At 44.9% G+C, this 25,659-nt stretch overlaps 1 protein-coding gene across 1 annotated transcript; it reads right to left on the bottom strand.

Annotated features, from left to right (window-relative positions):
* Window positions 1–1,982: 1,982 nt before the first annotated feature.
* hs3st1l2 (heparan sulfate (glucosamine) 3-O-sulfotransferase 1-like 2) lies at window positions 1,983–5,521 on the bottom strand (the record flags this gene model as incomplete). The annotated part of the gene is made up of 2 exons (XM_080498987.1): window positions 1,983–2,648; window positions 5,273–5,521. 2 exons carry the CDS (start codon window positions 5,519–5,521, stop codon window positions 1,983–1,985), a joined length of 915 nt encoding a protein of 304 aa, XP_080355113.1.
* Window positions 5,522–25,659: the final 20,138 nt, after the last annotated feature.

Genomic DNA, 25,659 nt, shown 5'->3' with positions numbered 1-25,659 from the left:
AGGACAGACCAGGTCACACCAGGTCAACACCAGAGGACACAGTCAGGTCAACACCAGAGGACACAGTCAGGTCAACAACAGAGGACACAGTCAGGTCGACACCAGAGGACACAGCCAGGTCAACACCAGAGGACACAGTCAGGTCAACAACAGAGGACACAGTCAGGTCAACAACAGAGGACACAGTCAGGTCGACACCAGAGGACACACCAGGTCAACACCAGAGGACACACCAGATCAACAACAGAGGTCACACCAGGTCAACACCAGAGGACACACCAGATCAACAACAGAGGACACACCAGGTCAACACCAGAGGACACACCAGATCAACAACAGAGGACACACCAGGTCAACACCAGAGGACACACCAGATCAACAACAGAGGACACACCAGGTCAACACCAGAGGACACACCAGATCAACAACAGAGGACACACCAGGTCAACACCAGAGGACACAGTCAGGTCAACACCAGAGGACACAGTCAGGTCAACACCAGAGGACACACCAATGGTCAGGCCAGAAGAAATGAGCAGGTCCAGGGTGTGACTCTGTTGTTGACCTGCTGTGTGACGTGTTGTTTAAAATCCAGACATTGGAGGAGAGTTAAAAATTCTCTGGACAATGAGTCTGAGTGGCTATCTATGTGTATGTTAAAATCACCAGTGATTAAAATTTGTTCAAATTCAGTGTGGATAATAGATAAAAATTCAGAAGATTCAGCGATAAAACTGCTTGAATGATGGGGTGGCCTGTATATAATTAAAGAGAGGATGGGGGGACTGCAAAAAATAAAAGCGTGATATTCAAAGGACGTGAAGCTGTTAGACGTCGCTTAGTGATGGACGCAGTTCCTCCTCCTCTCTTTCCATCCCTGATAGAGAATAAAAGTTAAAATTAGGTGGGGAGGCCTCGGTAAGAACAACTGGTGCATCAGTGTCAAGCCATGTCTCAGTGAGTAGGAGGAGTCTAAGTTATTGTCTAAAATCAAGTCATTAATGATAAAAGTTTTGTTTAAAAGAGAGCGGATATTTAAAACAGCCATTTTAATGTTGGTGCTGGGTGTGTGTTCAGTGTGACATTAAAAGGAATGAGAGTTTGTGGTCTGCTAAAAGTCCTGGATTTGAGGGGTCTCCTGGTGGTGACTGTGGGAATGGGCTGGATGGTGTCCTGAGGTTCTGTGAGGAGGGAGGGGGAGTGGAGGAAGTGGGCGTGGCCTGCAGGGAGTCAATCACCTGTGGCTGATTGGACTGCGCTGTGGATGTTGCCTGTTAAAATGGAGTTGCCCACTTTACTCGGATCCATCATGACAATAAAACACAGAGCGGATGAGTGGAAACATTTATTAGAAGAGCAACTTTAAAAACATGAACAACTAAACGGAGGATAGCAGCCTTTAACATAAATAGAAACCAAAAACAAGCTAACGAAAAATATATTTCAGCCAAAATGACTAAACTAAAACATGTTGAACAAAAACTGTTACAAAGAAAAACCAATATGTTTCTGTTTGAAACTGTTTAGATTGAAGCTTGATTGTCTTTCTATCTTTTTTTTTGTCTTTCTATCTGATCACAGTTCATAGTGCAGCAATTCTACCCAGCCACCTTTGGAGCACCTGTCTATCACTCCGCCACGTCCAGGTTATGTCCCAACCTTCCAACACATCCATAACTGTCAAGCACTTAGTTCTACTCTCGGTTTGAAACTTGGGTATGGCACAGTTGACTCAGCTTCATCGAGCAAGGCAGGACCATTTGTTCAACTTGGAGAAGTTTGAGATAATACGTCATGCTTGTGTCCTGCTCTTTTTGGACACTTCCATACCTGAGTCGGTATGATCAGAACTTCAGTTCAACTGAAATGTTTGGATTCTTTTTCCTACAAAAACACTCAAAACACCACTTACTTCCTTCCTCTGACTCCTTGAATGTAGCTACATTGTTTCAAAGGTATTGGATATCCTCCGGAGGTCCGGATCAGCACCAGGAGAATGACCTCCCCACCATCTCAAAGAATACCTTGTTGGGCTTCTCAAAGTACCGACAGAGCTTCTCCAGGGCCTGGCTGCTCAGTGGTGCATGTGGCCGACCTTTGGATTCGTCCAGACACTTATCATGTCCTGCAGACTGGAGGCAGTAAAAGCCCTTGGTGGTGTTGTAGTAGAAGTTGTGGGGGTTGATCCTCGGGGGCAGGTCCAGAAACCTCTCTGCCTTCCTCAGCTCAGGAAAGGGGTCTTGGATGAGTGCATCGCCGTCCATCACATGAATCTGCTCCCTGGGGAAGACGTCCAGCCATCGGGCCAGATGCTCGTGGTATACGCTCCTCTGCAGAGCCTTGTATCCAGGGTTGATGTGGCCTTTGTGGAGCAGCAGCTCCTCCAGGGGCTGGTAGGGCTTGTGCCGGGCCAGCCGGTTGTGGAGGACCTGGGTGTAGTCGGACACCACCCTCTCAGCCGGGTCCCGGACTATGAGCAACAAACGAACAGCGGGGTTCATGAACCACACACGGGCAGGAACCTGTGGGGCTGCAAAGTATCCAGGGGTCTTTTCCACGGTAAGCTGGTTGAGTCGGCTGAAGGGCATCTGGGCTCGGTACCAAGCCAGACCATGGTGGTAGTGCTCCTCCACGTTAAAGTAGTGCACCTGTCACACAAAGAGCATAAAGCAGTTCTGACAGGGTTGGAAGATCGACATTTTGTCAACTGACAACCACAAATAGAATAGTATTTTATTGTATTTGATGTGATGGACCAACCCAACGTGAAGTGGAAAGAGAAAAATATGTGGCTTTAAACTTTTTTTATGAATAAAAAAAAAAAGACAAAACACTTCAGCATGAATTTTCTTTAAATATTGAGATTTAATGTTGAAAACACCAGCTTGTTCTCTCTTTTGTTCCAAACTTTAGTCAGGATAATGAAGCCTGACACACAGTGACAATACCAAATAGACAAACCTTATGACAGGTTTGTTTATTTTCTTGGAACGATTCTCATGTTAAAATGTCAATATTTGCATTATATTTACTATTTTTCCCTCCTGGTCCACGCCTCCGTCACCTCACTTCTGGACAGCTGCTCCTCAGCTGCCCGGACCATCATTCAAACCCCCTCCAGCCTCCACACCACCCAGTGCTCCACCTACCTAACCACCCAGTGCTCCACCCTCCATACCACCCAGTGCTCCACCTACCCAACCACCCAGTGCTCCACCCTTCACACCACCCAGTGCTCCACCTACCTAACCACCCAGTGCTCCACCCTCCATACCACCCAGTGCTCCACCTACCCAACCACCCAGTGCTCCACCCTCCACAGCTCCCAGTGCTCCACCCTCCACACCACCCAGTGCTCCACCCACCCAACCACATATAACCGCACGCGCGCGCGCGCGCGCACACACACACACACACACACACACACACACACACACACACACACACACACACACACACACACACACACACACACACACACACACACACACACACACTCGGTTGTTTGACTTTTTTAAAATTATACTGCCTGTTTTGTTCTGTCTTGTTTTGGTCTTTGGTTTATACTTTGTGAGGTAACCTTGAGTGTTTTGAAAGGCGTCTATTAATAAAATGTATTATTATTATTATCATTTGTATTATAATTGTTATTATTAATAATAATAAAAAGAAATAATATTGGCCTTGATGTCTCTTTATTGACTATAAATTCAACACCCTTAATTGTATGTTTGTTTCTCATGAGCTCAGGGTTACCCTCAACATCAAGCTTTTAAACCCAGTATCGACACCCTGTCTGTACTTCATAGGTACTGCATCAGTATCATATCTGTATTGTATAGATTTCCTATGGGTAGTTTATTGTATTGATGGTATATCTATGATGTCAGTGGAATCACAGTTAGTTCACTCCTCAGAAATTTTGAATAAATTCTCTGGTCTCAGTCCCTGAAAGTCCTTGTGGCTTCACACGATAAATCACATTTATCTTCATACACACAAAATAAGAGTCCTCCATCCGCCCTCAGAACCATGTGACAGGGTAGAATAAAGCACCCCACACTCCAGGAAAAAGGAAGTAGTTGTTTTTTTCCTATTTCCTATAAAACTCAGGAGACAAAATGCACTGGTGCATTTTGTCTGAAGGGCATTAACGCGTAACTTATCTGATTACTTTCTTTAAGTAATCATGTAAGGTAAGGGATCACTTTTGCAAAAACAACAATTAGATTACCATTATTTTCCGACAAGCAGGCTGCGTTAGCATGTTAATAAACCCTGACTTTTTCTTGTGAAACTCTTTCGCAACAATGATGTGTGAGTGGCGCAACGTCAGTGAAAACAACCAACAGTGTCGTGATCAACAAGAGACAACATGGAGTGTTGGAGGGAGCTGGGCCGAGCACAAGGTATTGCTCAGAAGAATCGACATTACTTTGACTTTGACTCGGTAAAAGTGACAAAAACATTGGCGTCTGCTGTGGGAAGAAAACCTTCAATCTGAGCAAGCAGCGAGAGAGCAGCATAGGAAAGTGAAACTGAGGGAGAAATCCACGGAATATCTAACTTATTCAATGTGATTTCTTCTAAAAATGTGTCTGTTTCTCCTCCTATATTTCTAACATCTTACAGAGAAGTATACAAGATAGGTCAATATACCATCTTGTGTCACAATCTGGTATCACAGCCTAGAAGCACTGGGTGCTCATTTCAGTAGATAGACAGTATTATGTAGGGAGAGAATTCAGTGGATATCTGTGTAGACAACTTTCATATCTATCAAGACCTCTTCTACTCTGCAGTCACACACACAGCAGTGTGGTGACACTCACACTATTTCCAGCAGTTACGACAAGCTACTGATCACTTGTTTTTCTTTTACTAGTGATTCCACTACTGTGACACCAAATAATATCATCTCCTGACCTCCACCTCCACAATGACTATTTCTCTCTCCATAAAATTACTTTTCTTCTTTTTTTCTGTCAGGATTTAGTGTCAAATGCCGGCGATCAACAGGCTGATCGATATGTAAAAATAGTGATGACACACTTTACATTGACCATTCATGGTAGAAAGTGGGCGTGTTGAGGGTGGGACCTGAACTGAACCTCCCAGGTGGATTGGGATCTAGAAAAGGAAAGTGCGTATGCAGTTTTACAGATCCAAATCTTTTTTGGGCCATGCCATTTTCAGCTTTTGGGTGCAGTACACAATTATAATTTTTTTTATAATAGATCCTATGCAATGTTTTACAGGCAGGTGTTTTTACCTCTGCTCTGGCCACCTCCACATCTGGATGCAGGTTGAGCATCTCCAGCAGGGCTCTCGTGCCGCCTTTTCGCACGCCGATGATAATTGCTCCTGGCAGCCGCTGCTGGGTGGTGTTGTAAGAGGAGGCTGAGGATAATGAAGAGGTGGAGAGTACTGAACCCCCAGAGCGCAGCTCCCTCAAACACACCGAGAGCTGAGTATGCAGTAGCAGGACCAGCAGCAGGGCGAGCAGCAACGTCCACAGCATGGTGCCACGCACGCACAGGTGCAGGGTGCTTAGGAACGCATCAGGAGCTCACAGGGCTGTGCTTGTTAAAGGTCAGCAGGGGGCCGCAGCGCAGGAGCCAGCTGTTTGATATGACCAACTGTGAGAAAGGAGAATAGAAATACTTTATTAATCCCAGGAAATGTTATGTCAGCATTGCTCCACACAGAATAAATATAAAGAAAGTTGAATATTCAATACGACCAGATACAACTAAACCAGTAATTTTAAATATCAAGATGTACAAGGTGGTAGTATCGTTGATTGGCTCACCCACATAATCAATCAAGTGTGGGAGACAGAGAGGCTTCCCAGCGACTGGACCAGAAGAGTTATCCTATCCTTCTGGAAACATAATGGTGACAGGCTCGTCTCTGGCAATCACAGAAGCATTACCCTTCTCTCCATTCCCGGCAAGCTCTTTACCAGGATCATGCTCACTGGTGCTTTCCCAGCCATCAGAAGCAGCTGCCATCCCCAGCAGGCTAGCTTCATGCTCAACCACTTTACAACAGACCACATCTCTGCTGTTCATCTGCTGATAGAGAAGACCCATGGATTCCGTAAAGACCACCCACCATCTCTACATCGGGTTCATAGATATGAAGGCTGCCTTGCTATGCTTCACTGTGGAGTATTCTACAGACCCTTGGAGACCATCTAAGATCGTTGTCCCGTTCAAGCTGCTTTACAGCAACACACAGAGCTGTGTCCGCATTAATGGCAGAGACTCTGACTGGTTCCACATCTCCAGTGGCGTCCGCTGGGGCTGCGTGGCTGCTCCCAACCTTTTCAATTACATTATTGCCTCTCTGATGGTCAGGGTCTGTGAGCGGGTCCTGGAGAAACAAGATTCTGGCTGCAAGAATCGATGGCTTTGACAGCAGGGCTCTCAGAACCACGGAGAACATCAGGTGGCCCCAGTGGGTTTCCTATCAAGTGTTTGGAGCCCAGAGCATCCTGCTTGGCTGTGTAACGTCACACCCGCTGGTTCGGCCATGTCCTCCGTCTTCCTCCTGACCATCCAACGAGAGCCATTCTCCAGTTTGACCAAAGGCCCCAGGTTGGAGATGACTACGAGGCAAACCCCCCCGCACCTGATGGCTCGACGTCATTACGGGCGACCTCCAACAACATGGAGTTGCTGTGGAGAATGCAGAGTGGCTGGCACAAGACTGTCAGCTCTGGAAAGAGCTGGTTCATCTGGTAAGCTCAACGCACCGGGACAGGGCACCACTTCCCTCCCGCAGGAGCCCGAAGTAAGTAAGTAAGTAAGATGTACAAGGCTTACATCACAGAAAAGGATGAAATGACTCAAAACATGTCAGACAATATTTACACAGAGGAGTAAATAGTGTAATATAATGTGATGGTCACAGGAAGGAAGGATCTCTGGAGACTCTGTAGAATACCTTGGTGGTGTGGCATTCTTACTGAAGGAGCTCCTGCGGTTCACCAGGACTCATGGAGGGACTGACACAAACTGTTCAGGATGGACCTCCTACAGGCTGTTTGTCATCTTTTTCCTAAATCCTTTTTTAACTCCATTATTTTGGTAATAATATATTGGGGTTTCTGTTGTTTTTAACATGAAAAGGAGATGATTTTATGACCGAGGATCCAGGTACCACCATTAAGTCACCATAAAGTCATTTTAAACTAAAGGTGGGACAGCTGCCACATCTTCACTGTTCATGGTTTGATAAATTGATGTGAAGTGAACATACAGTTGCACTAAGTTAGCCAGCTAATCATCATTCCCATGGTTGTTTTCATATTATAATATGATAATAGATATCTATTGCAGTTGGCAAGTGAACCTGCTCACCCCACACTAAAATCATTTTACGTCTTATTTTATGTCTTATAAGAGACCTGCTGCTGAAACGTCATCATGTTTTCATCACATCTCAAATCAACGACTGCAACAGCTTCTCTATGGCTCATCTTCAAAAGTCCTCAGTAAACTAATCCAGAACTCTGCTGCTCACCGCTCACGTCACCTCATCCTTCAGAACCTCCACTGGCACCCTGTCCTCCAGAACCTCTACCCCATCTTCCAGAACCTCCAACCTGTTTTTCAGAACCTACACCCCATCCTCCAGAACCTCCACCCTGTCCTCCAGAATGCCCACCCCATCTTCCAGAACCTCCACTGCCTCCCTGTCCTCCAGAACCTCCACTGGCTCCCTGTCCTCCAGAATCTCCACCCTGTCCTCCAGAACCTCCACCGGCTTCCCGTTCTCCAGAATCTCCACTCCGTCCTCCAGAACCTCCACTGGCTCCCCGTCCTCCAGAACCTTCACCCCATCCTCCAGAACCTCCACCCTGTCCTCCAGAACCTTCACCCCATCCTCCAGAACCTCAACTGGATCCCTGTCCCACAATGCATCCAGTTCAAAGTCCTCCTCCTGATCCACAAAACCCTCTCCATAGCCATGCCTCCATAGCCACGCCCCCAGACCTCAAAGACCTGCTCCACCACCAGACTCCGTTCCTCTGATGCAAACCTTCTTTCCCTCCTGCTCAGAACCAAACACTGAACCTGGAGTGACAGAGGTTCTCCATATCTGTTAGTAGCGAGAAGGATGGTGTCACGGCTGGGCGCCGGCGTGTGGAGTGTCCTGAAAAGGACACTCCACACGCAGACCTCAAGCAGAAAGTTGTTTGCAAACATTAAATGTTTTATTGAGGGAACAGGGAAAGGGGAGCTGGAATGGTGACGGGACCCGGGGAACTCCGGGGAGCCTCTTGGAACCGGGACGGGACCCGGGGGAATCTCAGGGGGGGCCTCTTGGAACCGGGACGGGACCCGGACGGGGAACTTCTGGGAACGGAACCGGGACGGGACCCGGACGGGGAACTTCTGGGGACGGGACCGGGACGGGACCCGGAACTTCTGGGGACGGAACCGGGACGGGACCCAGACGGGGAACTTCTGGGGACGGAACCGGGACGGGACCCAGACGGGGAACTTCTGGGGACGGAACCGGGACGGGACCCAGACGGGGAACTTCTGGGGACGGAACCGGGACGGGACCCAGACGGGGAACTTCTGGGGACGGAACCGGGACGGGACCCAGACGGGGAACTTCTTGGGACGGAACCGGGACGGGACCCGGACGGGGAACTTCTTGGGACGGAACCGGGACGGGACCCGGACGGGGAACTTCTTGGGACGGAACCGGGACGGGACCCGGACGGGGAACTTCTTGGGACGGAACCGGGACGGGACCCGGACGGGGAACTTCTTGGGACGGAACCGGGACGGGACCCGGACGGGGAACTTCTTGGGACGGAACCGGGACGGGACCCGGACGGGGAACTTCTTGGGACGGAACCGGGACGGGACCCGGACGGGGAACTTCTGGGAACGGAACCGGGACGGGACCCGGACGGGGAACTTCTGGGAACGGAACCGGGACGGGACCCGGACGGGGAACTTCTGGGAACGGAACCGGGACGGGACCCGGACGGGGAACTTCTGGGAACGGAACCGGGACGGGACCCGGACGGGGAACTTCTGGGAACGGAACCGGGACGGGACCCGGACGGGGAACTTCTGGGAACGGAACCGGGACGGGACCCGGACGGGACCCGGACGGGGAACTTCTGGGAACGGAACCGGGACGGGACCCGGACGGGGAACTTCTGGGAACGGAACCGGGACGGGGAACTTCTGGGAACGGAACCGGGACGGGACCCGGACGGGGAACTTCTGGGAACGGAACCGGGACGGGACCCGGACGGGGAACTTCTGGGAACGGAACCGGGACGGGACCCGGAAGGGGAACTTCTGGGAACGGAACCGGGACGGGACCCGGAAGGGGAACTTCTTGGAACGGAACCGGGCGTCGGAACAGGAACGGGAACCACCCCGGGGAGGACACTCACTCCCCGGGGAGGACAACACCGACTCACCTCCACACGGAGTGAAGACTAGCAATCCTCTGGCCCCGGACCCTCCTCACTGCAGGGCTTAAGACTGCTTGACAATCAATTAGCTGATTGCCTGCAGGAGTGCCAGAGAGGATCCGGTGCTGGAGCGAGGTGTGTGACTCCTGACAGATGGAGCTTCACTGTCACGTCTTCCTCCACTGGCTGCGTTGCAGGGCGAGCTGCTGACCCCATGGCCCTGCTGTGGTGAATGAGTCATACCATGAGCTTGTTTCATGAAGTTGGGAAACCAACCAACTGGCTAATGACACATTCTACATGATAACATATTTTCATTGGTTTGCTAGCCACCCTGCCTTGGTTTGCTATCTGTGCTCTTTTAAAGCCCTGTTTTGTGTTTTCAAGTCAAAAGGTAAAACTTTAGTTCAGAATGTAGGTTTACGTGACAATGGGGCCCAGAGCCACTGAAAATGCAACTTAAAAAAAAAAAAACCTGTTAAATTTTGAAAATACTTCAATTGTGTTTCCATATAAATGGGGGAAAACGCAACTTTATGAAAATGCTTGGGTTCCATCTCTGTGTTGAAGGAGAAATACTGTGTACTACACCTGCAGTATTAAGTTCTAGTGTACATGTGAGTTGATGGACAATCAAAACAATGTTTGCCTCCAGAGTGACACCACTCCCTGGTTCATAGACACTGTAAGAACAATCTATCACTGCGGGGGGGGGGGGGGGGGGGGGGGGGGCAGATTCATCATCATGCTACCTGAGGCTGAGCAGTCATCCGTACCATAAAAACTAGTTTTCCCTCATGTCCTCTCCAGATCGTCCATCTCCCCGGTGCTATCATGCTCATGTCACCCTTTTCAATTGAGTAGTCAGAAATCAATCTAAATCTTGACCAACCTGATCATCAAAAAACTTCATGATCTTACCTCCATTCAATTTAAGGCTCTTCAAGGTTCCTTAGGAGATTGGCAGTGGATACTCACTACGAGTATAGAAAAATAAACCTCCAATTCGGTATTTCGTGGTATCAAGCTGACCCAAAACAAAATAGGAGAAAAAAAGAAAGTAGCAACTAAAATGATCTGAGATCTCAGAAAAATAACCAAAAAATCAGGACTCCTCCAAGCGAGCTTGGTAATCCGTTTCCTACCACCCTCCTTGGAAACAGGTGCCCTTTTGTTGAGAAGCATCCATAGCAAGGACCTCAGGTGGCATCCTGTCTTCAGACTACATGCTCGGATCGTTGTCCAGGATTGTCCATACAAAAAAAAAAACCCAGCCTGCACACAATTGCACTGTCAAATACACATAATTTATCTAAATATATCTATAATGTCCATATCTTATCTAATTACACTCATACAGACATACCTCCGTGGACTGCCAGAAATCTGCTGAAAAGCCATCTGCATATTATGGACTTATTGATGGTCCATATTCACACACAGCGCACATGGATCGTAACATGAAACTAGAAAATTCCTGCGGAAATTTTATTGTGCCTGCCACCTGCCGCCCCCTGCTGCCGAGCAAGGCCCCCTACTGTACTTATGAGGCCGCGGCGGGGTCAAAAGTACGTGGAAACCATGTCATTAGCTAGTGATTCTCGATCGCAGCGCCACCACGAGGCCACCCTCCAAATTTCAGCTCATTTGAACAAACTTGTTAGCATGAGATGCTAACACCTGTGATTTGCCTGAAAAGCGCAGAGGTTACCTCCCAGGTGTGGCTGACCTGGAATCTGGAGTTATATCACATTCTGAGATGCTAAGCTAACTAGCTTAGTGGGGCGGCTAATTAGCTAGTGCGCTGTAATTGCAGCGCCCCCATGAGGCCACCCTCCAAATTTCAGCTCAATTGAACAAACTTTTTAGCATGCTAATTAGCATGCTAACAAGTGTTGATGCTGAGTCATTGGCATCAGCATTAAAATGTATTGAAAAGTATGCTGCCTAAGATACTGTATGTCTGTGAACACTGTGTGGTCAAGCATCATGTTACTGGTCCAGCCAATCAGAGGAGCCGTGTGTGTTGCCAGGCAGCTCAAACTTTTAAATCTTCTTCAAATTTTTCCAAGCTCATATTTTCCGCCTGTGCTCAGATTCAGTGCTGCACTCAGTTTGTCCTGGGATCTCTGGCTGCCTGACCCCCGCTCGCCCTCAAACTGCTCCACTGGATTGTCAAGAATCCCCCACTGCCATTGGCACAGTGAGGGACAAAACAACATCAATCTGACATTTCGAGAAGAACAACAGGACCTCCACAGAGTCATTTAAAAGATATAAAAACCGACGTGTCCTCCATCACACACTGGAGCTATAGAGGAACACATACTGCAAGTGTGAAGACCAAGTGAGTTTCTGCATCATGAGGTTATACACAGTGTTTACTATGGATTTGTGTGCAGCGCTGGTAATCAGAAGACCAAATGATTCTGTATTTCATGAAAATTGCAGATTTACCCATTTGTTTCTTTACATCTGGTACAGATTACACACTCTGTGCTGCATATTTAACAACCAGTTTTTGTCCTTCGAGAAACAGAGAAGTTGTCCGTCTGCATGTTCTTGTAGATCGAGGACAGTCTTTTTCCACTTCTTAAAGTACAAATTGAGTAAAATGTCTTCCAATCATTACCAGTGGCGTTTCTAGATCTAAATACTTGGTGGGGCAAGATTTGATTTCAGGATTAGTGACAGCACTGAATTCCAAAGTTAAATGGGTGCACCACTTTTTAGCCACAACATTATAACAACCATATAGGCGCTTATCCAGTAAGAATGTTGAGCCTTGGAGACCGCTGATCAAAAAAAAAAATGTAATTGAAAAAATAAGTCATTGACATGAATTGAATCTGGTCCTGCAGTTCCAAAGACAAAAGTTCTAACACGAGACCACCAGTAAAACTACTAATTAGTTAGAATCTTAAAAAGTCTTGATCACTGCTTCAGTCCATTCAACCTTCAGTTTCTCAGCTAAAATAAGTTTGAAACTCGTACGAGTAAATAATCGACCTAATTAATTTTTATTCTTAACTGTTTGCTAGCTTTAGCTGCTAACAAGATGGTGTCTGTGACAACTCTCCGGTTCTGTGAAGCAGTGTCTAAATCAACACCAGCCAATCAGCGCTTTACTGCGCGCAATACACACTGCATGGTGAGAGAGGGGCTCGCCCCACTAATTCAACCATCGGTGTGGATCAGGAGAAAACAAAGCCTGAAACAGCAAGACGACACCAATATCCAGGGAGTATAGTTCTCACACAGTAATTATTAACTATGTAAGAGGAAGTTTTATTCACAGACAAGAAAATATTATAGATAATCTTAAAGATTTAATAACATACTTTGCATGCAGTCCTTTCTGATGACACCAGCTCAGCCCCACCTGCCCCTAATGACCAGTCGCCACTGATCAGTACACTAAAAAGATGTCATGATCCTGCTTTCTCTCCTCCCCTCCTGTGTTCCCCTTAGCTCCGCCCCTGTGTTCCCCTTAACTCCGCCCCTGTGTTCCCCTTAGCTCCGCCCCTGTGTTCCCCTTAACTCCGCCCCTGTGTTCCGCTTAGCTCCTCCCCTGTGTTCCCCTTAGCTCCGCCCCTGTGTTCCCCTTAGCTCCGCCCCTGTGTTCCCCTTAACTCCTCCCCTGTGTTCCCCTTAGCTCCGCCCCTGTGTTCCCCTTAGCTCCGCCCCTGTGTTCCCCTTAACTCCGCCCCTGTGTTCCCCTTAACTCCGCCCCTGTGTTCCCCTTAACTCCTCCCCTGTGTTCCCCTTAACTCCGCCCCTGTGTTCCCCTTAACTCCGCCCCTGTGTTCCCCTTAGCCCCGCCCCTGTGTTCCCCTTAACTCCGCCCCTGTGTTCCCCTTAGCTCCGCCCCTGTGTTCCCCTTAACTCCGCCCCTGTGTTCCCCTTAGCTCCGCCCCTGTGTTCCCCTTAACTCCTCCCCTGTGTTCCCCTTAGCTCCGCCCCTGTGTTCCCCTTAGCTCCGCCCCTGTGTTCCCCTTAACTCCTCCCCTGTGTTCCCCTTAACTCCGCCCCTGTGTTCCCCTTAACTCCGCCCCTGTGTTCCCCTTAACTCCGCCCCTGTGTTCCCCTTAACTCCGCCCCTGTGTTCCCCTTAGCTCCGCCCCTGTGTTCCCCTTAGCTCCGCCCTGTGCTCTCCTGCTTCCTCCTCCTGATCACAGCTGTTTGTTATTGTCATTAGTGTGTATTTAGTTCCCCTCTCTTGCAGCTCCAGTTGCCAGTTCGTCTGAGTTCTTACACCATTCGTACCTGCCATTTTTTCCTCCTGGATTTTCTCCTCAATCACCTGTACTGGTTTTGACCTCCTGCCTGGTCGACCTTGCCTCCTGGATTTCCTCCTCCATTGCTGCTCTGGTTTTTGGTCTTGGACTGCCTGACTTTGCTTCTGCTGTCGTTTTTGAGAATAAAACACTTTTTGAACTGTGCTTCTTGTCTGTCGTGCAATTGAGTTCACAAACCCTGACAAGATGTTACCCAATGTCACCCCAAGGTTTTCTGAAATAGCCTTGGGGTGAAATATTCAGCGGTGTTCGGCAAGTTACTTTAAATTAGTAACTCAGTTAGTATAGTTACTACTTTCAAAAGTAACTCAGTTACTATGGAAAGTAACTTAATTTAAAACTCCAAATACTCTTATTGTGTTGCCTCCCTAACTGGATAGCCAGTCCTCTGGCTTGCTTACAATGTAAGTCCTATCCTACCACAAGCACAATGTGTCACCTAGTGACTTGAACATTCAATGGCAAGGGAATGATGAAATGACAGATACATTTAAACTTAAAATGTCTGTTTTCCTCTTTATTTTATCCTACTGTTTTAATCCATTTCTATTGTTGTCCAACTTTCTACAAACATTATGTTTGGGTTGTTATGGCATAGTACTCAATAAAAGAACTGAAACATGTGATCATTGTGACCAGTATCACTACAATGAAGCAGTGGATCAACAAAACACAATGTACAGTATGTTGAAACTTTTGAGAGGCGTATTTATTGCAGCCATTGAAACAGGTAGAAAGAGGCAGTATAACAATTAAACTGTACCTCAGAACATTTAGCAGCTGCAGGAATAATCAACAAAAGTGCATATCTGATTCAATAGATTATTTCAACATAAACACAGTGAGGTTTATCCGTTCTTTTTAACCTTAATTTATTCCCTTGTGGAGTTCTAGTCATTGATGCATCCAACCTCTAGAGGGCGGCGTTCCCCTCCGTATGTGCGAATGTGATTGCATGTAGCCAGAGGAGAGTAAGACTAGATGGGAGCAAGGATGTTACCCAGTGTTTATTAAAAGTTATAAAAGAACCCGAGTTTCTTCAGCATTCATAGAAACATCACAACTTGCGCGTCACTGCGTCACGTGTGCTTCACGTCCACCACGGTAACTGTAGTTCTGAGTTATGCATGTGAAGTAACGAGTAACAAGCCTGTCTAAATCACAGTAATGATTAACACTTTACTGATTTTGACAAAGTAATTAGTTACAGCACTCGTTACCGCAAAAGTAACAAAGTTACTGTAAGGTGTTACATAATAACTGGTTAGTCCCGACACTGATATCCAGTCAAGTCAGCAAGTTTAAGGTATACAGGAGGATTTTCAGGTATTTTATACCTATATATATACTATATATATACTACTATAGTATATAGTATAATACTATAGTAGTATATATACTACTATACTATATATACTACTATACTATATATATATATATATATATATATATATATATATATATATATATATATATATATATATATATATATATATATATATATATATATATATATATACTACTAAAACGCGTGCGAGAGACGTGACGAGTCCAGTTCTCCTCGTGCACGCTCTGTTTACAAGTCACAAGTCGGCATCGCTCACATAAGCTCACTTTACAAGAAGATTTGCACCAGAGGGGGTGAAACTGTGTAAAAATGTCCGAGAATAATGCGTGGGGTCGGCCAGCGGCATGATGAGAACCGTGTGGAGTGAGCTGCGCGCAGGGACGAGCACGTACGACGGGCTTACGTCATATATCACCAGAATGACTGACAATTGGGAGAACCAGTTATTTTGATGATCCACCCGGAAGAAGAAAATCCTCTACTATGCCTTTAAGATAAAAAGCATATCAGCTTGCCAGTGGTTGTTACCTCTTTCTGTAGGCTATTCTAAAGAAGCTCAAGTAACCGAATCACTCACATTTCATCATCTCTTCTTTCAAAATTCAAAAAATCTCAACACACATATTAGGTCAGTTATAAACGTTTAAAACAACTTGAATTCTGCACATTTGTCAGAGAACAGAATTATTTTTTTTTATTTATTTTTTTTATCATGACAAACTGTCCGTTCCAAATAATGTATTTTTTCTTGGATGCATTAAAGGCCTATCTGAGGTGTCAAACCATACAAATACAACTTGAAGAGGAGGCAACATGCTGAACTCAATACTCTTGAACTTCAAAGTGCCCCAACTCGAGACTTCTACAGCTTATTGATCATTCTAAAATTCTAAAACTAAAGTACAACGTCGAAACTACCGATCAAGCACAGAGAACAATTACTAGGTTCAAACAACGCGACCATGGACTGGGAGAGAAAGCACTCAAAGTATACCAACTTCAGACTGAGGAAAGTGAGCAAACAATTATTGCTATAGAAACACCCTCCAAGGATTGAACCTATAATCCCACTGAAATCAGTGATGCTTTGAAAAATCTTGTACACACATTTATACTGCACAATCAAATGCAGATCTATCAAAAATAGAACCTTTCCTCTCTGCTATTGACTTGCCATGCTTAACAGATGAGGATTAGGGAGAGTCTGGACAAACCTTTCCCTGAGCTGATGTAAGCTATTAACTCTTTAGCTGCCAATTAATCCCTGGGGGCTGAGACAACACCGCCTCAGAAGCTTAAAAGGATAATACTGGATAATACTGCTGTTAGTGGAGGTTCTTGACCAAAGCAGGAAGGATGGGTGCTTTCCAGACTCTTTCTCTAAACCTATTACAAACATCTGAAATATAAGACCCGCTAAAATGCACCTCATGTCGGCCATTATCTCTCCATCAACAAAAAAATACATAATAAATTAGTGACTAAAAAAATATCCATATTTCTTCAGTTATCTCCAACTATGTGACTTCATCAGAGTTAACAAATGAATAACCAATATGGACAGATTCAGACATAAATTGGATAAAGACTGGGTATAAATGTACAGATATGGAGTTAATACAATTTAATTCTCAGCATCGGTGCTACATTATCCCAGACAAACTGCATAAATACAACTCCAATTTATTGCCCAATTGCTTTTGATGTGGCTTGGATGATTTCTACCTTTTACATTCAAGCTGGCAGTGCTGTAAGCTACAGGTGTTTTGGCATGCGTGTAACATCCATGGTGTTATTTTTGTATTTAGTCAGGAGACCCACATTGACATTAGATCCACAAATTGTAAGGGTCTGTCTGTGCCGTGTGTGTGTGTCATGTCAAAGTCTCTACTCTGTGTTCACTTCCTGTTTTGTTCTGCAATCCTCCGTCTGTCTGCGTCTCCGTCACTTGCCCTTCCTGTGTACTCCTACTCTGTGTGTGCTTGTGCAATCTGCTTGATTTGTCTCACCTGTGACTTCCCTCTCATGTATTTAAACCTCACTCCTTCATGTCTCTGTGCCCGATTGCCATCGTTGTTCGTACTTCATGACCCTGGCCCATTCCTTGTGTTTTGGATTCAACAGTGTACTGACCCCTGCTTGGACTTGGACGACCTCTCTGATCGCCGGATGTAAACCAGTTTGCCCTGACTGTTCAATAAAACCTGCAAACGCCAAGTTGTTGTTCAAATCTGCTTCTGGGTTGTCCTCGGACCCTGACACAGATGTGCTTACTGAGGATTTTTGCTGAATCTAATCTAAAAACTATCCAAGCTATACGCTTATGTAAACTTTGCAAGCCTTTGCTAAGAAGTGCATTGCGTTATAGTAGAAATCAGATGCCGCCTTCCAATCAAATTGTGGATCTCTGAAATGAATAACTGAGGAAAACAACTTATTGGATTAGGAAAAAAAAGAGCAAGACATTTTCCAAGGTATGGCAGCTCTTTCTTGTTTACATGGAAAACCTCCAAGTTCATGTGAATGAATATGTTTAATCCTCCTGAAGTGAAGATGTTCTGCAAATGATCCTTCTATGATGTCCTGTTTCTCTCTCTCTCGTTTGTTTCTATTTCTTAGTTACATTGTCTATTAGTTTAGTTTGATATGGTTTACTGTCTTGTTGATATGTAATTCTTCTTTGAAATTGCAAAATTATGTTAAAAATAAAAATGGTAAAAATCTCTCCCATAATTTCTTTAAAAGATTAATTATACACTATTGAGTACCACTGTCATATATAATTGGCTTGGAAGACACTGGAAGAAATCAGCCAGGTAAAATCATTGTTACCACCTGAAAAAGAGTTAAGGAAATGAACTTCTGTGGTCTCAGATTGTAGTTTTTCTGCCCGTGGGACGTAAAATTAATTCCAAAAAAGATGGAACACAATGTGCACACACTGCAGCATGCACAATCCCAAAAAAAGTATTGAAATTACATTGCACTTGAATTACACACCTTTCAAATGGTGCCAAATCATTTTGTGTCGAGGGAACCTTTATGGAATTGGAATATCTTTAAAAGAGTCTTAAAAATGTTGCATCCTGTACTTGCTGTTGTGTGAAGATGTGATTAAGTTATTATTTAGTGTAACAGTGCAGCAGTTTAGGGGAGGAACCCTGTCTGCTGTCGTTCCTGAAGCTAATTGCACCCTGGGGGAGCACCACTGCAGCCCGAGCCTCCCTGCCGTCCGCCGGCTTAGTGACGCTGTCGTCATCCCTCCCTTGTTGTGTGCTGAGGGAGGGATCTCTGGGGAGGGGAAGCTCATGTCCTCTGTGTCTCTATCTGTCGCCTCAGGAGCAGAAAGACTCCAAACTTCCATTTAAGAAGCATATAGGAGGTCACCAAATAAAAGAGTGGGGGACAGGGATGCTGCTCAGGTGGAGAATTCCAACCTGAGAACTTCTCATCACAAGTCTGGTGTTCTGCCACAATCCAACAAATCATTAAATCCTTCAAACTCATTTAATTTAATTTATTTAAAAAGGACTGTGTACAATTTAAATATAAGTGTGGCCATTCGATGCATCGTACCAGATTTAGCCAGAGGCGAGTTCACATCTGTCGTCCCGTGGCCAGTATTGGTCAATAGTTACTTTAAATGTAATCAGGACAATAAGGCAACAACATTCCAGTAGTGTAGTATAATGTTTGAGGCTGTGGCATCTTCACTGGTCTCACTACACGATTTGATTACGATTATCTTGTCAACAATTTGTTTCAATTGCGTGATGCATCACAATACATAAGCATGTGGTATGCCCTCCATTTTCTTTTTATCAGCTCATGGCAAAGTTTTCCCACTCATTTTCACATTCTGTCAAGTAAATTAGTTTCCGTCTTATATTTTATCAAATCACAAACATCAGAAACATGGCTGTAGTCTGAACACAGCAGTAAATGCACTTGCACTGTACTACATAAGAGAAAATACTTAATTTACCGTCTTACATTTGTCATTCTCATTAATATTACGTAATCTCCAAACCACGGATCACTTGTGTTCTCTTGTGAGAGATGTTTCTGACATGACATCATGCACTTCTCTTCTTGTTTCGATGATGCATTCCAGGGCGTTCTGTTCAGTGGGAAACTAGTCCAAAATGGTGCTTTGAGTGTTGAAGGTTGCCGACCGCTGCTCATTATTGTCCGTTATCAGTTCCGCAGTGGTGGAGTTGTCAACAAATGTAACAATGGAGTGGATGGGGGTAGTCGTGGGTGAAGAGGGAGTAGAGGAGGGGGTTGAGGACACCTCCCCGGGGCGTTCCTGTGTTCAGGATGAGAGTGGACGATGTGCAGTCTCTCAGCAGGGACAGCAGAACTGAGGAGGGATGATGAGCATTTAGCGACAATGGGGGTTAGAGTGTGAGGTTACTATGTTCTCCTTGGGGGTTGGCATGGTGGTGGGTGTCTTGAATGTTGTAGCGAGAGGTTGGAGATGTTGGTGAAAACCCCTGCTAGCTGGTCTGTGCATACCTTAAAAATCCTTCCTGGGACATGTTATGGAAAAATTATTATGTGCTATTGAAAAATTCTGTTCTTCTCTGTATCCTGCTACAATGTTTTTATTTTTTCTCTGTGTGACTCCGGCCTTATAATCTTATTAATGGACTCAGCAGACATGTTTCCCCACGTGTTGCTTCAGTGCAGCTGCATCAGGACGGTGCGAGCGAGAAAGGTTTCCTGTCTCCCCGCGTCCCTTAAAATGTTAGCTTGCAGGTTGAACGGGGCACATGCCCAGAGCAGATTGATCAGGGGTCCGTTTCACAAAGCAGGTTTACTGACAACGCCAGGTCAATTAACCCCGAGTTGAGGGAAATGCAGGGTTTTCCGTTTCAAAACGGGAGGTAACACCAACCAGAGGAAGCGGGGGAACTCCAGCCTGTTTCACAGAGAGGGGTAAAGTCAGCTCTCGGTCAGTTACCATGGCAACATATGCTATAAAACTAACCTGGTCGGAAGTAGGTTTTGTCAATGAACCTGGAGCTCCGCCCTCTTTCAGACGGATACGGGATTTCATTTCCTCATTCAGCGGGGGAGTTTTGGTGAAACAGTTCTGCAGTGCCTTATTCCAGAGGCAAATTAGACGTCAACTTTATTCCCTCAATATGGAATGTGCTTTTGATAATGATCTGATTGATGAAGGCGCAGCGTGACTTCGCCGAGAATTAAATATTCGCAGACAGATCATCATCAGACCATAGATGTACTGGCATTTCCAGACACCTTCCTCTTTGAGTGGTACTGTTTTACTGCAGAGACCATTATGTACATCCACAGTTTAATCGCTCTGTACATTAACAACATCACCAGCCGGAGCCTTGCCCTGACGTCATAGCAGATATTGTGTGTTGTGCTGCATTTCCTCGCAAATGGCAGTTTTCTATACAATATTGGAGACGCAGAGCACCTGAGGAAGGACATTGTATGCAGCCAATCAGAAAGGTGTGCCTGACCCTAAAAAGGTTTTTAGCAACCTTTGTTGTTTTCCCTGGAGAGAAACCTTCAAGAGTCATCAAGGCGGAGTTCCACAGGATTGCAGGTGAAGGATGAGATCCATTAAATAAATATTAAATAACATTCTGTTAATGATATTGTGCTGCAATCTTAGAGTGGGATTAGTCATTTTCCTGTCTTTCAGGATTCCCAAATGTAGTAGGCTGCATCGATGGAATGCACATCCCATCAAAGCTCCTTCACAAAATGAAGCAGATTTTGTGAACAGGAAGTCCATTCCACGCCGCCTCCCTCTCTTTAGCAGCCGCTGCGCTGTTGCATTTCTTTTTGAAAATGTGTTCATATTCGCCAGATGATGGGATCAATACTTCCTGCTCCACTGGCGTAAAAACTCCGCCCTCCGCTTCTCAGTTGTCATGGTGACTCGTTGAATCGGGGCTCCATTGATGCGGTCTTTTTATAGTAGTAGTGCACGCGCTTAACTCCAGGTGAAACTACTCTGAGTTCGTCAAACTGATTAAAATCCTGTGTTGTGGAACTGAAAACTCAGTGTTTTCTGTCTCAGTGTAACTCAACTCAGAGCTCGGGGTTAAGCTCAGGCCTTGTTCAACCTGCTTTGTGAAACGGACCCCAGGTTGACTTGTAACATCTGCATTGTGTGTCTGTTGAGGCTTCAATAAATATCCTTGACAGAAGAACTCTGTACTACATAATGTGCATCCCTGCTTAGACTGCTGCCTCCGTGACCCGGCCCTAGATAACCGGTAGACAACAGTGATGATCGAATTTGAACGAATCATTCAAAACCCGGGAGTCACTTTAATGAACTGACAAGTTATCACATTCATTAATTCGTTCACTGAGTCATTCTTGCCCCAGCTGTCCAGCTGCAGAGAGGAAAACATAAACGTCACTGTTGTGCTGCTGCTAGTCTAACTCCAACTGCATAAATATATCACAGTGGGGAGGCCCGCACACCTTCCTCCCACCCCATCAGTGACGTAGCCAGCAGCTCACGCTCGTAGTTGTAGTAATGTGCTTAATGCGCCTTGTTAACATCTTTTATTGTGGGAATAGCAGCAGGTTTCAAGATGAGCTTCTGAGTAAGTCCAGTTTCAAAGTACCTGTAGTTCCAGAAGCAGTCTTTGGTGAAGTGTCGCTCACAAACAAACAGATTCTTTGCAAAAAAGAAAAAAAAGTCCAGCCACATTCGCCGCTGTGCTTCTTCTTTCGGCAAGACAAATAGTGTGGATACATATTTGCACCCGAAAACACATTTTCTCCAGTGGACATGAAGGTGAAAACACATTTTCTCCAGTGGACATGATGGTGAAAACACATTTTCTCCAGTGGACATGATGGTGAAAACACATTTTCTCCAGTGGACATGATGGTGAAAACACATTTTCTCCAAGTGGACATGATGGTGAAAACACATTTTCTCCAGTGGACATGAAGGTGAAAACACATTTTCTCCAGTGGACATGATGGTGAAAACACATTTTCTCCAGTGGACATGAAGGTGAAAACACATTTTCTCCAGTGGACATGAAGGTGAAAACACATTTTCTCCAGTGGACATGAAGGTGAAAACACATTTTCTCCAGTGGACATGATGGTGAAAACACATTTTCTCCAGTGGACATGAAGGTGAAAACACATTTTCTCCAGTGGACATGATGGTGAAAACACATTTTCTCCAGTGGACATGAAGGTGAAAACACATTTTCTCCAGTGGACATGAAGGTGAAAACACATTTTCTCCAGTGGACATGATGGTGAAAACACATTTTCTCCAGTGGACATGATGGTGAAAACACATTTTCTCCAGTGGACATGAAGGTGAAAACACATTTTCTCCAGTGGACATGAAGGTGAAAACACATTTTCTCCAAGTGGACATGATGGTAAAAACACATTTTCTCCAAGTGGACATGATGGTAAAAACACATTTTCTCCAAGTGGACATGATGGTGAAAACACATTTTCTCCAGTGGACATGAAGGTGAAAACACATTTTCTCCAGTGGACATGATGGTGAAAACACATTTTCTCCAGTGGACATGATGGTGAAAACACATTTTCTCCAGTGGACATGAAGGTGAAAACACATTTTCTCCAGTGGACATGATGGTGAAAACACATTTTCTCCAAGTGGACATGATGGTGAAAACACATTTTCTCCAAGTGGACATGATGGTGAAAACACATTTTCTCCAGTGGACATGATGGTGAAAACACATTTTCTCCAAGTGGACATGATGGTGAAAACACATTTTCTCCAGTGGACATGATGGTGAAAACACATTTTCTCCAGTGGACATGAAGGTGAAAACACATTTTCTCCAAGTGGACATGATGGTGAAAACGCATTTTCTCCAAGTGGACATGAAGGTGAAAACACATTTTCTCCAGTGGACATGAAGGTGAAAACACATTTTCTCCAGTGGACATGATGGTGAAAACACATCTTCTCCAGTGGACATGATGGTGAAAACACATTTTCTCCAAGTGGACATGATGGTGAAAACACATTTTCTCCAAGTGGACATGATGGTGAAAACACATTTTCTCCAGTGGACATGATGGTGAAAACACATTTTCTCCAGTGGACATGATGGTGAAAACACATTTTCTCCAGTGGACATGATGGTGAAAACACATTTTCTCCAGTGGACATGATGGTGAAAACACATTTTCTCCAAGTGGACATGAAGGTGAAAACACATTTTCTCCAGTGGACATGAAGGTGAAAACACATTTTCTCCAGTGGACATGATGGTGAAAACACATTTTCTCCAGTGGACATGATGGTGAAAACACATTTTCTCCAAGTGGACATGAAGGTGAAAACACATTTTCTCCAGTGGACATGATGGTGAAAACACATTTTCTCCAAGTGGACATGATGGTGAAAACACATTTTCTCCAGTGGACATGATGGTGAAAACACATTTTCTCCAGTGGACATGATGGTGAAAACACATTTTCTCCAGTGGACATGATGGTGAAAACGCATTTTCTCCAGTGGACATGATGGTGAAAACACATTTTCTCCAAGTGGACATGAAGGTGAAAACACATTTTCTCCAGTGGACATGAAGATGAAAACACATTTTCTCCAGTGGACATGAAGGTGAAAACACATTTTCTCCAGTGGACATGAAGGTGAAAACACATTTTCTCCAGTGGACATGATGGTGAAAACACATTTTCTCCAGTGGACATGATGGTGAAAACACATTTTCTCCAAGTGGACATGATGGTGAAAACACATTTTCTCCAAGTGGACATGATGGTGAAAACACATTTTCTCCAGTGGACATGATGGTGAAAACACATTTTCTCCAAGTGGACATGATGGTGAAAACACATTTTCTCCAAGTGGACATGATGGTGAAAACACATTTTCTCCAGTGGACATGATGGTGAAAACACATTTTCTCCAGTGGACATGATGGTGAAAACAGTTATCGACACAACAAAACCAGCAGCGTTCAATGTGAAGCAGCAGAGACTGAGAGAGCAGAGAAGAGGCTCCGTGGCACATTCGTGGGCGTGTCTTGTTTTGGTTTCTCTGCATGTCAATCTTCCTGGAGGCGGGGCTTCTCCAGCTCTGTGACGTCAGCAAGGTGGTGCTGCGTCATCAAATAGAATCAAGGTGTTGAGCTCCCCCACCAGTTAGAACAGAGAAAGATCGCTGTGAACTCAAGCTGGAGGGAATCAATGAAAAAACACTTTGGGGAAGTATATGAACCCCAAATAGAATTTTTATGATGTTTAAAACACAGAAAAGTTGATTTAGTATAATATGGGTCCTTTCAGGTCACATGAGGATTTCAGCACCCTCGAGTCAGCTCGAAAGTGTCGTTCAGCAGGAATGCCCGAGTCAGCTCACTTCAGCTCGCATGCCCAAGTCAGCTCGCTTTAATGGTTCAGCTCGAATGCCCGAGTTAGCTCGAAAGAGTCATTCACCTCCACTGAATCCTTCAGCAGCACTACGCTGTGCCGTTCACCTCGTGAGCAGGGAGCCCTCCGCCCCTCCCTCACCTGAAAGTCTGTAGCTCCGGTCTGCTCAGACATTTTCTGAGTGACGGCGAAAAAAAACCCACACGCATTGTTTCACAAAGATTGTAGAGATATATACACGAATAATACATGAATAATTACACAATAAATCATGTTAAAATACAAGTGTAGCGCGTATTGTGTTACATTTAATATTGTCCCCTATAAGTAGTTCTGACTTATGAACATCACATTATATATTGATATGAGTAAAAGAGGAAATCAGAATGTTGGAGGAAAAAAATAAACTATAAAATCATATGTATATATCAATACTATAATACTGTATATCTGCCATTCGGGATGCTGGGTATTTATTCAGTTTAATCATTTATTTAATTTATTTCCTGGTTCAAATAAACCTCAGAAACAACACACAATCTAGAATAAGGACACCAGGGCCATGAAAAACTAGTGTGTACTTATTGTTTATTTCACTCAGAAGTGTTTCAGCATTTTACTATGAATATATCATGCTCCCCCATAGTTCATGTCACAGTTCAGCTCAGCCTCCAGGTCCTGGAGGTGGAAATAGTGTACATGTGCAACTGAATCAAATGACTCAACTGACTCAAATGACTCAGACAACCGATTCACTTGGATGAATGATTCAAAAACCCGTGAGTCCATTCAAGGAGTCGGGTTTCTCATCACTAGTAGACAACAGGCGGACGGACATTTTTCAAAAAGTTACACCTTTTGAGTCGTTTTCAAAAAGTTGCACATTCAGTGGCTCCGAGCATGATTTTCATGTAAACAGACACAAACATTTCAATGCTTTCACACTACCGAGGAAATCTGTCCTCAGAATCATATCATGAAACACGTCAAGGCAGGGGTTTGGGTCTTTTACTTTAGGAGGAAACTTGCTATTTTTCTTTTAGAAATCCTAGTCATTTTAAAACTTTTTTTCCCTCCATTTCTTGTGGTGTTAACTGCTTTTCCCTGAATCAGCCATTTTAGTTGTGCCTTTTTTTAAAGTCCTTTTTAGC

The sequence above is a fragment of the Blennius ocellaris genome (assembly GCF_963422515.1).
Source record: "Blennius ocellaris genome assembly, chromosome: 7".
NCBI classification, from domain to species: domain Eukaryota; kingdom Metazoa; phylum Chordata; class Actinopteri; order Blenniiformes; family Blenniidae; genus Blennius; species Blennius ocellaris.
This window is presented reverse-complemented; position numbering and strand designations above follow the sequence as displayed.